Raw genomic sequence first — 14,017 nt, forward strand, 5'->3', positions numbered from 1 at the left:
ACTGGAGGTTGCAGTGATGCTACAGTGACACAGTGCGAGGCAGAAATTAAGATGAGATCAAAGCTCTCAGTCACGCCCCTTACTGCACCTGGAAGGAAAAAACAGTGGAACAGAAAAAGCCAACATACATGGATTATTGTGAAGTAAGAAAAAAAAATCTGGAGGGAGCTAAAAGCACAAAGGGAAAAAACCATGGTTAAAATAGCCAAGAGAAAGTACTGTGCAAAGGCGACAGCCTCTCCAGATACCTTAGCACATAAATGAAGGTACTGAAAAGATGGAAACTGAACTGCTGACGTGGGGCAAAGAGCTGCATGCATACAGTACGCATCACCTATCTGTGTTTGAGAATGCAGGTAACCTGGGACTACAGGGGAATAGTTGAATACTTATAATGTACTTAAGATAATTTTTAGAACTTCATAAGGAAAAAATATAACCACAAGGTTTAGAAAGATCTCCAAGAGAACTGCTTTAGAATGTCAGTAGGACCCCGATGTCCGTTCTCAGTGCTCGTGGGAATAACCAGGAAGTTTTGGAGTAGGTATCCTGAGAGTAAAAAGTACAACTAGTAAGAAGTGTTCTAACTTTCCTTTCATTAATCATGAATTAAATGTAAAATGAAGGTTAATTAATGAAATATTAATTCACCTCACAATAAGAAACTTAATTATAAGGAGGACATTCTCATTAATGCTACTCAACGTGGGTTTAAAGACAAGGTGTCTGGCTAAACCTGGGGTTTGTCCTTTGAGGACTTTCAGAAGGCACTTCACCTAAACCACAAGCTAGCTAGACAAAACACCACAGTGAAGAGTGCATTCTGTGACCTGAAACTGACTTAAGTGAGCAACCTCATATTCAGTAATTACATCACTACTAGATCTGAAGTAATTTCACACTGTTCTCAGTGAAAGTCACAGCGCTGTCAGTGCCAGTGGAACAGAAAATGATGGTGGGAGCAGTGGGATCCAGGTCAGTAGGCTTGCTGCACTTGTTTCTCGAGAACACATTCTCATGCACACATTAAAACCAGAGGAAGTGTTTGCAGAAAGCATATATGTGAATCCCAACTAGAAGTAAATTTATGCTCAAACTTAAAAAGCTTGATATTTTTAATCCTTTAAATAAAATTTTAAATAAAGTTAAAAAGGGCTTACTCTGATTGCAGTATGAAGTGCAATAAGAGGCCACACTGAAAAGCCCTTTCATCTCGAGGATTAAAAAAACATAGTAATATTGAATAATAAGGACAGTATGCTTTAGAAAAGCTTAAAAAAAAAAAATTACCAATTTCATGTTTGAACTTAGTTAAAGGTAACAGAATCTGAAATAAAATCAGGCAATACCTTTATGTCTGAGTTTTTAGACCAAAGCTTTAGACTTCTGTACCCTTAGGTGCTCTTAAGTCAGGGGTGTGCTGTATAGGAACTGCAGTACTTAGGTAGTCAGGCTACATAAACTAACAGGACCTTTGGTTTAATTGGATTTTACAACTTGGACAAATGCTATTTAACTGCTTTTGCAGCAAGGCACCATTTTGGAAATTATGTTATTTCTTCTAGGTATGTTTCTTCCTTCAGCTTTACTTATCTAACACTTAACCTCATACAAACAAGCATGAGAACAAACAAATGTTTTTCCTCTCTATATTTTTACTGCTTCAAGTATGCAATAACTCTTCCTATAGAATCCAAACCATTCTGTTCCATGTTATGACTGATCAGCTGTCAGTCTTGTGCGATGCCATTTAAAATACCTTAAAATTTTGGTTATGGCAGAAAGCAAAACCTACCACCAAGTTAAATTTTATTTACCTCCTCAAAATAACAGCACCCCTGGCTCCCTAACAAGAGCTCTACTCCCTCAGAAGTAGATTTTTGACATTTAAAGCCATATCCTGTATTGCTAGGTGTCACAGATACTGCAGCTCAAATATCTTATTTGCTTCAGTGGGTTTTTATCAAGCTCTCCAGTCTCCTTCACCTGCTTGTCTGCAGTGTAACTTCAACTCTATGCCTCTAGCTTAAGTAATGTAATTCAATTCAATTTCATGTAACAAAAATGTCCTACTCAATGATATATATCAAGCTTGCAGAGAACAGGATATTACAAGACATGATAGAACATATAAAAGATCCCACTGAACATGGTAGGATTAATAAATGAGAAGCAACAGAAATCATTATGGCTGGGATTAATCCAGGCTCCTCTCCACTCTTACACCAAGACACACCAGGCATGAAAAGAACATCTGAAAAACCTGCTGTACCCTACCTTCATGTCAAGTCATACACAGTAGCTGGAAATCCTACCCTGGGCCCCATGCCATCTTTAATTCCACTTTAACTGTTCACTGCTTTGTAAAACCCACTGTTAAGCTACAAATTTGATCCTCTGCCTTTTTTGGGTAGGTTATTTATAAGGTGGAGCAAAGCAAATTATCTTTTAAATGAAATTTAATCTAAGAGGGCACCTGACCCTTCGCAGATTCAAAGTTATTCTGTTCAGTTACTGACAAATGTGCCAAATATGTCCCCCTCAGAGGTCCCAAGGAAATAAATATTCAGTGCAGGTGCTTGTCAGAGCACCAGCACGTTACTGTCAGCCCAAGAGAATAAAACAATGTCGCAAGAACCAATTTTCAATCTTGTATAATAAAAAGGCAATTTGCCAGCCCACCTTTAACACTCCTTTGTTAAAGTAACCCAGAAACTTATTTAGGGGAGTGATCTACTAGAAACACAGAATCAAGTTTTAGAAAGTTTTAATTACTAAGAAAACTGCACTGTGGATTTTATTCAAATAAAAATAAACACTACCAGACAGAGCCTGTCTCCAAGAGAATAAGGCAAACAGCAAGAAGTAAGCCACAGCTTGTTTTCTAACAAAGGCAGAAAGCTCTTTATGTGAGCTGGAGTTCTACCCTTTCCAGTTTGCCCAGACTTGCCCCTTTCTTTGCTGTACGTTTTACCATGTTGTTGACATAGTGCAAGATACTATTTTTTTTTTCTTTTGCTGACACACTAATAGTAGACAAGGCTCTCTTTCATCGAGTACTCAGCTGTGCTCCAGCACCAGGCTTCCAAAAAAGCAGCAGCACTAGACGCCATGCAGCCTCCTATAGCCAGATTATAAACCACAACTCCTCAGAACAGGAAGATCTGTAAATGAAATCCGTTACTGGAGTTATCAAGTCTACACATAAAGCAGCCAGCATGAGGTTACGTTTTTACACCAAATCCATTGTATTTGATGCTTTTACTAAACTTACACCAGACTGATACTAGAGACGCAGACAAAACAAGAAGGAACTCGGAGAACACCAGAAACAGCAGGGTTTTACTTTCCAGAAAAGTCCAGGTATTGCTGGATACAGTCACAGTATTGGTGAGCAGTGTTTGACTCCAGCTCCCTAGATGGTTTTACGTTGCAACAGATCAATGTTGGAAGAGTCCTTTTGCTTCCATTGTCTGATACAAAACACACTAAAGAAAAACAACACAGCTCCACACAGACCATTCAGATCTACTCAGACAGAAAGCTTCAAGATGAGCATTCAGAGACACACCTTCCTATGTGAAGATACCTGAGACGATCAGGAATAGCTAGAGTGAGCTTTGAGAGCAGTGCAAAAAGCCTGGAGAGAGAAAAAAACAAAACAAAACAAAACAAAACCAAAACATACCACCACAAAAAAAAAACAACCCACACAAAAAAAAAAGGAAGAAGGAAAAAAAAAACCAATCACCGTCAACTCAAAAGCAATTTAAACAAGTCTTTATTGTTCTACTCCAAGAACTAGAAATAACAAGACAAACTAATTCCCCAATTTCTTTTTTTCATGATGGAGTCCAACCCTCAAATACATGCTTTAGGGGGAAAAAAAAAAAAACAAAAAAAAGGAAAAAGAAGAGAGTTATTTTTGTGATTTGTGCCTCGCCACCAAACCTGAATGACCCTGAGAGAAGTCTGTGCAGACAAATCACTGGGAAGTTTTACGTGCAGCTGGTTAGAGCCGTTTTCCACCCCTCACACACTTTGTGTTATTGCTCTGCAAACTGAGGAATGTTTTAGCAAGTGTTAAATCTTGACTAAATTCCGTCATAAAAAGAGTGCTACAATATTGCTTTTTATTACAAATAGCCAAAAATTTTTTTAAATATAAATGTGTAAAACAATCAACTGACTGTACAGTGCATTTACAGTACACAATCGAGAAAGTGTATCCATGCAGTGTGAAAAACTGCTTTATACATTAGCCCTTGGCCACAAAGAACTTGGCAGCACTACTACAACTTGAATGACTATAGGGGGGGGGGGGGAGGAAAATACAATTAAAACCCCAAGAATCTCAGTTACATCTAAGTTTACCATTAGAATGGGATACATACATCATTATACATGGAATAGTAATTTTTAACTAGAAACTGTCATCATGGTGTAATTCTTGGAAGGGTTGGATCTGCCAATTCTCCACTCCTCCTTACAGCTGATCCTGCTCTCCAGCGGTTTGGTTGCCTTCCCACCAGGCTGGGGGCTTTCGTAAAGGACACAGATAGAGCCATCTTCACCTATGCGATAGGACACTTCGAAAGGGTCGACCCACAGAGTTAATTCGCTGGGCAAGAGCTGGAAGAGTCTCTCGTGGCTCAGTCCAATCATCCCCGCTGCCTTTCCTATCAAGGGGTCCATCTTATGATTGATCCTAATGCACCGGTACCCGGAGCCCTTGGAGGGCACCAGAGGGAACCAGTGGTGCTTGTAGTGCTCTGTGGGAGGGAACAAAGAACAGCTTTACCGCGGCCCCGAAGTCCCACCGCCCATCAGCCCCGCGAAGCCTGCGCCCCGCCGGACACCCCTTCGCGGGGCAGAGGCAGCGGCCACTGGCCGGGAAGAGCCCCCCCCCCCAACTCCTGCCCCGCGGGCTCCCGCCGCCCCCGCTCACCGCGCAGCGCCTCCTGCAGGCACTCCCGGAAGCACCGCAGCTGCTCTTCGCCGATACCGCCAGCAGCCCGCAGGAGGCGGGTGACAAACGCCGCCGCCGTGGAGATCTCGGTCCTCATGGCCGCCCGGCCGGCGCGTACCTCCCCGCCGCTGCCGCCACCGCCGCCGCCCGGGCCCGCTGCCAGCGCCGCCTCGCCCGCGCTGGGGCCGCCCCCCGAGCCTCCGGCCAATGGCGGCTCCCCGCAACAGCCGCATCGCGGCGCGGCGCCCTGCCCCTTCGCCAAGCCGAGGCCCCATTGGCGGCGGCGGGCGCGGGGCGGGGCGGCCTCGGCGGCTGCGCGCAGCCATTGGGCCGCGCACGGGCCGGGCCGTGTTTGTTTTGTTGGCAGAGGGGCGGTGTCTGGCGCCGAGAGCGGGGCCGGGCCGGGTCCTGCTGCCCGCCCCGCGGGGCGCGACCCTCCATTCGCTGTGAAGTAACGGAGCGATCGGCAGCGCCCCCTCGAAAAGCAAGACGCGAGAGCGACTTGAGCCTCTGCAGCATGGAGTCACGCTGCGGCTTCGCTTTGCGAGTTCACACACACCCAGCGGCCGACCCTGCCCCGTGTGCAACCCTGGCCGCGGGCACTCCCACACGGAATCCATCTGGAAGGGACCTCTGAACATCATCTCTAGTCCAGCCTCCCCTTCCCCTTGTTTCTCTGCCTTTTCCCCCTTACAGTTCTTGCAGTCCAACCGAAATAACAGCTTGCTCAGCTGTGACCTTCCCACCCTCAGCAACAATACTCCTCAGCTATTTTTAAAGCTTTTAAAAAGTGGCTGTTTGGTATAGCAAATATCCCCCCAACTTTCAGAAAGCTCTCTAGTTTGAAGAGACTTTTTTTCCGCCCCCCCTCCTGGCCTTGAAGTTGTATTTGATTCCTCCAATAAGTTTTTTCCCCCAAGATCAGTGACTAATGTCAGGATGGTTTCCCCAGCACTGCTTGCAGCCACAACTGCACTTTTCAAAAGCCCATTTGCCTTAGAAAAGTTCATACAATGCTTCAACCACTTTCACACACACACACACACACACACACACACACACACCCCTCCCCCATCTCTTTAAAATATTTCTTCTCCCTTCAATAGTTTTGTGTGTTAAGGACAGACTGTTCATTAAAGTAACAGAGAATCACAGTTTGCTCCCAAGAGTTCACTTGATTCTACCACCTGATATGTCACAACATTCAAGTAAGTGTCCTTACATTTTGAATTAGAGCATCTCTGCTTAAAGCTACTCCAAGAAAGCAACTTCCTATCCAATTTGGACAAAATTTGTAACAGTATGACATGAGAACTCGTATAGTGTCTCCTTACTCGATGTTGCTCAGGAGGATTAAGATGTCAGCTTCCATCTCCCCTGTGCCACACCGGGTGGGTGTGTCACCCAGTACTTCGGACTCCACAGGTAAGGGCAGCTGGCCCTCACAAGGGAGACTTCCCACCTTCATACCTCTCCCTTTGAGCTTCAGGCAAAGAACAAAGCAACTCAACTGCAACATTTTGCATTACCCAAAGAGGAGCTCTGAGGCTCCTTCGAACACCGTCTCCCTTCCTTGCTTAACCCTAAGCCTGAAGCTGATCATAACCATAAGCATAGCCACAACCCTAAACCTAACAGTGACCCTAACCTAACCCAACCCTAACCCAGTACTTTCCCTAGCACAGGTACTTCTCTCCCCTTCTGTCCTCCCCTCACCCAGGACTTTCCTCTTCTCCCAGGTCCTTCTGCAGGGAGCACCACCCACGTCAGGAAGTGGAGACAGTTCCAGAGGAGGACACCATCTGCCTCCTGTGTAGGGATCCTGTGGACAACCAAACGTCCTACAGGACCATGGTGTGCCCAGCATGTCAACATGCATGGTTCCATAGGGAATGCATTCAGGTAGGAGCCCATCCCTCACCCCCAGGACACCACAGGTGCTCAGCAGCACCAGAACCCCTAACTCATGCTCGTCATGTTTCTCCTGCAGGGACAAGCTCTGCACACTGGCCTGCTGAGATTCCAGTGCCTGGCATGTAGGGATCAGAATGCATTTCTGCCAGAAATGTTTACCCAGGGGATCCACATCCCTGTCAGGTTAGTATCATTCTACTTGTCTCACAAGCTAGGAGAGTACAAGCACTGTGCCTACCACAGTGCCTGCCCCTGCAGTCCTGGCTCTCCACTCTCCCGTGAATCTTTGCTTCATCTTCACAGAGGAGTTGAAACAGGGCAGGACAAGGAAAGCAAGGATGACCTGCATCTGCCTTATGCCAGGCTGGCAGCAGACCCTCATCAATATTCCTTTCTCCACCAGACTGTCATCATGGGAAGACCAGGAGGAGGATCTACAACAACTAGCACAGAGCCACAACCGCTGTGATGCCAGCGAGTGCCTGTGCCCAGGAGGCAGGGAGCAGGCAGAGGAATAAGGGTAAGTTGTCAAAGCTGCAACCTGGGGCTCTGTGCAGGATCCCTGTCTGGACAAGGGCTCAAAGCAGAAGATCTAGGAACAAGAGCTCTGCAGGGCATCTAGTGCTGCAGTCAGTCTGTCCTCACAGCCATGAGCCCATTTCCTTCCCCAGGCCCTGGCAACTGCTGTTATGTAGCTCCTGTGCTGCTGAGGGCACCCACAGGTGATGCTCCCATCTGAGGCCCAGCACCAACAGCTGGGAGTGCAGCAGCTGTGCTAGCCCCAGCAGAGGTAGGAGGCAAAGCACTCAGCTGCTCCCCACCCTGGGATGGTGTGCTGGCAGTGGTAAAATTAATACACAGCCTAAGCCTCCCCTGGTGCAGCTTGAAACTGTTTCCTGCCATTTGCCACCAAAGAGAAGAGGCTGTCCCCTCTTTGCTCCAACCTCCCTTCAGATAGTTGTAAAGAGCAATGAGGTCTCCCCTCAGCCTCTTCTCCAGGCTGAACAACCCCAACTCTCCACCTTTGGAGACTATCCAGGTACACACCAACTGTATCACCCTACCTGTGAGCAGACACAACCATCATTTGCTAGGTATGTGAAGGCAAAGAAGAAGAAAAAAAGAAGAGTAAGGCTACACTGTTACCTGGTACACCAACCTGATCTCCTTCTATGATCAGGTGACTGCCTGGTGGATGTGGGGCAGGCTGTGGATGTAGTCTACCTGGATTTCAGCAAGGCCTTTGACACTGCTCCCCATAGCAAACTCCTGGCCAAGCTGTCAGCCCATGGCTTGGATGGGAGCACACTGCGATGGGTTAGGAACTGGCTGGAGGGCCGAGCCCAGAGAGTGGTGGTGAATGGTGCCACATCCAGCTGGCAGCCAGTCACTAGTGGTGTGCCCCAGGGATCAGTGCTGGGCCCCATGCTCTTTAACATCTTTATTGATGATCTGGACGAGGGCATTGAGTCCATCATCAGTAAATTTGCAGATGACACCAAGCTAGGGGCAGAGGTTGATCTGCTGGAGGGTAGAGAGGCTCTGCAGAGGGACCTCGACAGGCTGGACAGATGGGCAGAGGCCAAGGGCAGGAGATTGAACACATCCAAGTGCCAGGCTCTGCACATTGGCCACAACAACCCCATGCAGTGCTACAGGCTGGGGTCAGAGTGGCTGGAGAGCGGCCAGGCAGAGAGGGACCTGGGGGTGCTGGTAGATGGCAGGCTGAACATGAGCCTGCAGTGTGCCCAGGCAGCCAGGAGGGCCAATGGCATCCTGGCCTGCATCAGGAACAGTGTGGCCAGCAGCAGCAGGGAGGTCATTCTGCCCTGCAGTACACTGCACTGGTTAGGCCACACCTCGAGTACTGTGTCAAGTTCTGGAGCCTCAGTTTAGGAAGGAGGTTGACTTGCTGAAGCATGTCCAGAGAAGGGCAACAAAGTTGGTGAGGGGCTTGGAGCACAGCCCTGTGAGGAGAGGCTGAGGGAGCTGGGGCTGCTTAGCCTGAAGAGAAGGAGACTCAGGGGTGACCTTATTGCTGTCTACAACTACCTTAAGGGAGGTTGTAAACAGGCAGAAGTTGGTCTCTTCTCCCAGGCAACCAGCACCAGAACAAGAGCACACAGTCTCAAGTTGCACCAGGGGAGGTTTAGGCTGGAGGTTAGGAAGAAATTCTACACAGAGAGTGATTGCCCATTGGAATGGGCTTCCCAAGGAGGTAGTAGAGTTGCCATCACTGGAGGTGTTCAGGAGGAGACTTGATGGGGTGCTTGGTTGCATGGTTTAGTTGTTTAGGTGGTGTTGGATGATAGGTTGGACACGATCATCTTGAAGGTCTCTTCCAACCTGGTTTATTCTATTCTATTGGTCCAGACCATTACCCTGCACAACAAAACCTTACCATTGCTTCAAGATAAGCTCTGGGTTTATTCTGCATGCTCTGTCAAGTACTTATCCCAAACACTCCTACATCTTATTCACAGCCCTTCTCTTGAATTTCTGAAATACACCTTTCCCTTACCATATCTACACTGCATGACATCAAACCTCTAACACCCTGAAAGCACCAACACAAGACAGACCCTTGTTTCCAATTGCAGGAAATATCAGACAAAAAAACAACCAATGCTTGCTTGGAAGCAAGCAATCAAGTTCTTTCTAGTATAAAAATAAACCTAATATTACTGTTAACAGCACAAAGAACTGCACAAATCCCAGACAAAGGTTATTAAACATAACTATTATGCTAAAGAGCTTCCCCCTTCCAGGCTGTATGTGTCCACATAAATACACACAAACACTCCCAATTACACACAGGCTGATTTTACTTGAAGTCAGAAAAGGTTCTGCTAAAGCCAGGACAGAGTAAGGGATCTATTTTTAACTCTTTTTTTGAGAAATGTCAGTGAAGATCAGAGTAAAAAATTTCTAAGCAAGCAAACAAAAGGTATTTAATAAGAATGTGAGAGTAAAAAGTTAACACTGCTAGCACAGGCTAATGCTCACTAGAGAGAGGTCTGACACCCAGATCCACTAGTCCTAAATAGAGCATTCAAATAAAATATGAAGGTCTGGCTATAAAAATACAATAATAAGAAAAATATACCACAGTTATCAGGTAATACAGAACTCAAACTTTGATTTCTGGTATTCTCCATGGTGACTTTCACACTTAAGATAAGCAAGTCACAGACAGAAAAAATAATCAATAGTAACTATTTTTCCTCCCCCTGTCAGAAAATGAAGCCACAAGCAATAATATTTTAAACTGGGAAGGGTTTAATCAAGAAACTAGTTATTTACCAATTGTTAAGCTAATAATTTATATAAATAGGCTGGTTTGGAGGCTATTGGAGGTTCCAGCAACACAGCACAGGAGATGGTAGTAAAACAACTTGGAAACACTGTACCAGCTCAATTTAGCAGTAGCCATTGAAATAGGTTTCATTAGAAACAAAGATTCAAGTACTTGCACACAGAGGAAATAAACCACAAGCTTCTAAGGTTATTTTCTTTTCCATTTGCTGGAATATTTTTATGACTCTGAGAGTTGAGAAGCCTCATCACACAGACAGAAGCAGGTAAATTACCACTGCTGTTGAGAACTTTTAGGATTAATAGCGTTGCTCAGCAATAGAAACTGAAGTCATTGAAGCCTTAGGCCACAAGTTCTGACCAGAAGCAGATGTTTTGATAAAACTTGTATTACAAAATGATCTGAAAGTGGCAGATACAAGCTGAGTGAAGAAAAGGACTAAGGAAACACTTCCAAGGTAACTTTAGAAGATGGGCAGCTCAGCAACCAAGTCAAGAGACACCTGAACAGAATTAAGTAATTGCACTTGAGGATCAGGTGATAGGTGGTATAATTAGGATGTGTGATCTACAGTAGATGCCCCTCTTTGGAGGCAGCCAGCTTAAGCTGCTCTGCATATCAGCTAAATAAACCACTTAGCAGACTGTCAACTTTTTGTTTCTGAGCAGGAACCTCTGTTGAAGTGTTACCTGCTTAATAGCGGCTACATAGTTCCTACAACTACCACACATGTAACCTTCCTTCACAAACAACTTTTTTAGCTCCTCAATTCAGACTTACTTTGCTGTTATCCTGTTCATCTGCAAGTCATTTCTCTTTATCAGGAACACCTGAAGAAGAGGAAAACAGAATCAGCATCTTGGTTTACCTTGCTAAAAAGAAAGTATGTACAAGCAATCTATCATTCCATTTTTCTTCAACTTCAGCTAGAGGAAAAGTACACCTGAAGCTGTACCACTTACACAGTATGTCATTTAAAAGTAGTAGTAATTTAAATAGGGTAATATTAATTAATCCCCCTAAAAAAAAAAGGCAGTATTAAGACCAAGTGAAGTCTAAATCAAGCTCCTTTTAAAGCATTTCAATGAAGCTCTAAATACATATCCCTACAGACACAAATAACTTAAACAGAGCACTAGAAACTGCAAGTTGTTTTAAATACACCAAGCAATTCTGGGTTTACTCAGTCTCATAGAAGCATCTCCCAAAATATAATCAAACAAAAACACTCTTAAAAGCAATATCTATCTTTTTCTTTAACACTAGACTACAAAGACACACATCATGCTACCATTTCCACTACAAAGGCAAAAAAGAACATTTCCAAACACAAACAAAGGTACCTTCAATAATTGAAGCATCAAATTCCTCCATAGTTTCCCAAGTTGGGCACACTAAATAGTAAAGCAAAACTTTCTAAGAAACAACAGGAACATTTTAGACCAGCACCCCAGAACTAATGCAATCCAAGTGTTGCCCCCCTCTGGGCCTGCCCTGTTTATGTTCACCTGTGTTAACTGGATGCAGCTGCCCTGCCTGATTAAGTTCATAGGGATCAGCTGCTGCCATTTCAGCAGCAAAGCTGGGATGACGTAGCACAGCTGAGAGCAGTGACCCTCAAAGCCCTATTTTATCTGGCCTGTATCAAGAATAGTGTGGCTAGCAGAAGCAGGGAAGTCATTGTGCTCCTGTACTCAGCACTGCTTAGGCCACACCTTGAGTAATGTGCTCAGTTCTGGGCCCCTCAATTAAAGAAGGACATTGAGACTCTTGAACATGTCCAGAGAAGGGCAATGAGGATGGGGAGAGGCCTTGAACCCAAGCCCTACAAGGAGAAGCTGAGGGAACTGAGGTTGTTTAGCCCGGAGAAGAGAAGGCTCAGGGGAGACCTTATTGTTGTCTACAACTACCTGAAGGGTGGCTGTAGGCAGGAGGGGGTTGGTCTCTTCTCCCAAGCAACAGCACCAGAACAAGAGGACACAGTCTCAAGATGCACCAGGGGAAGTTTAGGCTTGAGGTGAGGAGAAAGTTCTTCACAGAGAGAGTTGTTAGGTATTGGAATGGGTTGCCCAGGGAGGTGGTGGAGTCACCATCCCTGGAGGTGTTCAAGAGGGGATTGGACGTGGCACTTGGTGCCATGGTTTAGTAGTCATGAGGTCTTGAGTGACAGGTTGGACTCGATCTTTGAGGTCTCTTCCCACCTTATTGATTCTATCAGAAACAGCTCAGGAACAGTGTTCTTCTGCCTGACCCCATAGTGAGGAGAGAGCTGTTTCAAGAAGTTCACAATGCAGAACAGGGAGAGAGAGGAAAGAAAACAGCATCTACAAGTGCACAGCCAGTGAGTTTTAGGAGCAGAAGATGTTGGTGACCATGAATGGAGCAGAGCTGGTTAGGCCGCACCTCGAGTACTGTGTCCAGTTCTGGGCCCCTCAGTTTAGGAAGGATGTTGACTTGCTGGAACGAGTCCAGAGAAGAGCAACAAAGTTGGTGAGGGGTTTGGAACACAAGCCCTATGAGGAGAGGCTGAGGGAGCTGGGGTTGCTTAGCCTGGAGAAGAGGAGACTCAGAGGCGACCTTATTACTCTCTACAACTACCTGAAGGGAGGTTGTAGACAGACGGATGTTGGTCTCTTCTCCCAGGTAGCCAGTACCAGAACAAGAGGACACAGTCTCAGGCTGCACCAGGGGAGGTTCAGGTTGGATGTTAGGAAAAAGTTCTATACAGAGAGAGTGATTGCCCATTGGAATGGGCTGCCTGGTGAGGTGGTGGAGTCGCCATCATTGGAGGTTTTCAGGAGAAGACTTGATGGGGTGCTTGGTGTCATGGGTTAGTTGTTTAGGTGGTGTTGGATTGGTTGATGGGTTGGATGCGATGATCTTGAAGGTCTCTTCCAACCTGGTTTATTCTATGTATTCTAAAAGCAGAAGCATGAATGATGAGACGAGGGGCCAGACACTGGGAACTTACATATGTAACTAGAATGAGATTCTTTTTAGGCCTTATTATAATCAGTTGTTTATGATTAATTTGACTTGTTTTAGTATAGAGTAAGATTTTAGGTTTTATTATAACCTGTTGTTTATTAATTTTACTTGTTTTAATGTATGTATACTAATGCCCTAGTGAAAGGTTAGGAATTAACAGCTAACAGTTGAAGTTTGATGAAATAATAAGTTTTTCAAGGATGAGAAAGGAAGAGAAGTTGCTGCAGAAGACATGAACACAAAGGACGATTGTGAGAATCAACAGAACCTATGATAAAACCCATCTCTGGGAAAGGGCATTGATTGTAACAACAGAACTAAAAAGACACAATCAGAAGGACTTAGCACACAGCCCACTGGCTGTGCTGATTAGAGGATTACATCATTGAAAGACCACCAGAAGGACAAACTAATTTATATGAACCCACCTTAATATGCATACGTATTAAGGGTAGAACATTTAAAGGGTAGTTAGAAAATCATTGCTGTGCATTTTAGCACCCAGCGCTGTTTTGCATGTCTCTTATTGCTTTAAAATTACTCTTTTCAAATTAAAACTATATTCAGTTGCCTTTAATTGACTCGGTCATTTATAACACCACCATTGTGTGTTTGTAGTCTTATGCTCCTCTGCAGCTACCACAGGATGCCCTCACAAAGAAAGGATCAGGATCACAAATGGACTGCTAGGACAACAGCTAGCGTCTATATTTGTCCAAATATCTGTATGGTTTGTCCATGAGGCCATACCCAAGAGCACTGCACACGCGTCTCCCAGAGAGATGAAATTAGCAGAGGTGAACTCATTTTGACGTCAAAAGAACAAGGCT

The 14,017-nt window shown here is 45.2% G+C and overlaps 1 protein-coding gene and 1 pseudogene across 1 annotated transcript; one reads left to right on the top strand and one right to left on the bottom strand.

The window, feature by feature from the left end:
• Positions 1–4,320: 4,320 nt before the first annotated feature.
• Positions 4,321–5,108, bottom strand: LOC128897691 (protein BTG1-like). Its single transcript, XM_054166805.1, has 2 exons — positions 4,949–5,108; positions 4,321–4,772 (listed from the first exon to the last, which is right to left on the bottom strand). The coding sequence occupies exons 1-2, from the start codon at positions 5,064–5,066 to the stop codon at positions 4,420–4,422; spliced, it is 471 nt and encodes a 156-aa protein (XP_054022780.1). The 5' UTR covers positions 5,067–5,108; the 3' UTR covers positions 4,321–4,419.
• Positions 5,109–5,486: 378 nt separating this feature from the next.
• Positions 5,487–13,999, top strand: LOC128899003 (PHD finger protein 7-like; annotated as a pseudogene).
• The last annotated feature ends 18 nt before the right edge of the window (positions 14,000–14,017 follow it).

The sequence above is a fragment of the Dryobates pubescens genome, chromosome 1 (genome assembly GCF_014839835.1).
Source record: "Dryobates pubescens isolate bDryPub1 chromosome 1, bDryPub1.pri, whole genome shotgun sequence".
Lineage (NCBI taxonomy): Eukaryota > Metazoa > Chordata > Aves > Piciformes > Picidae > Dryobates > Dryobates pubescens.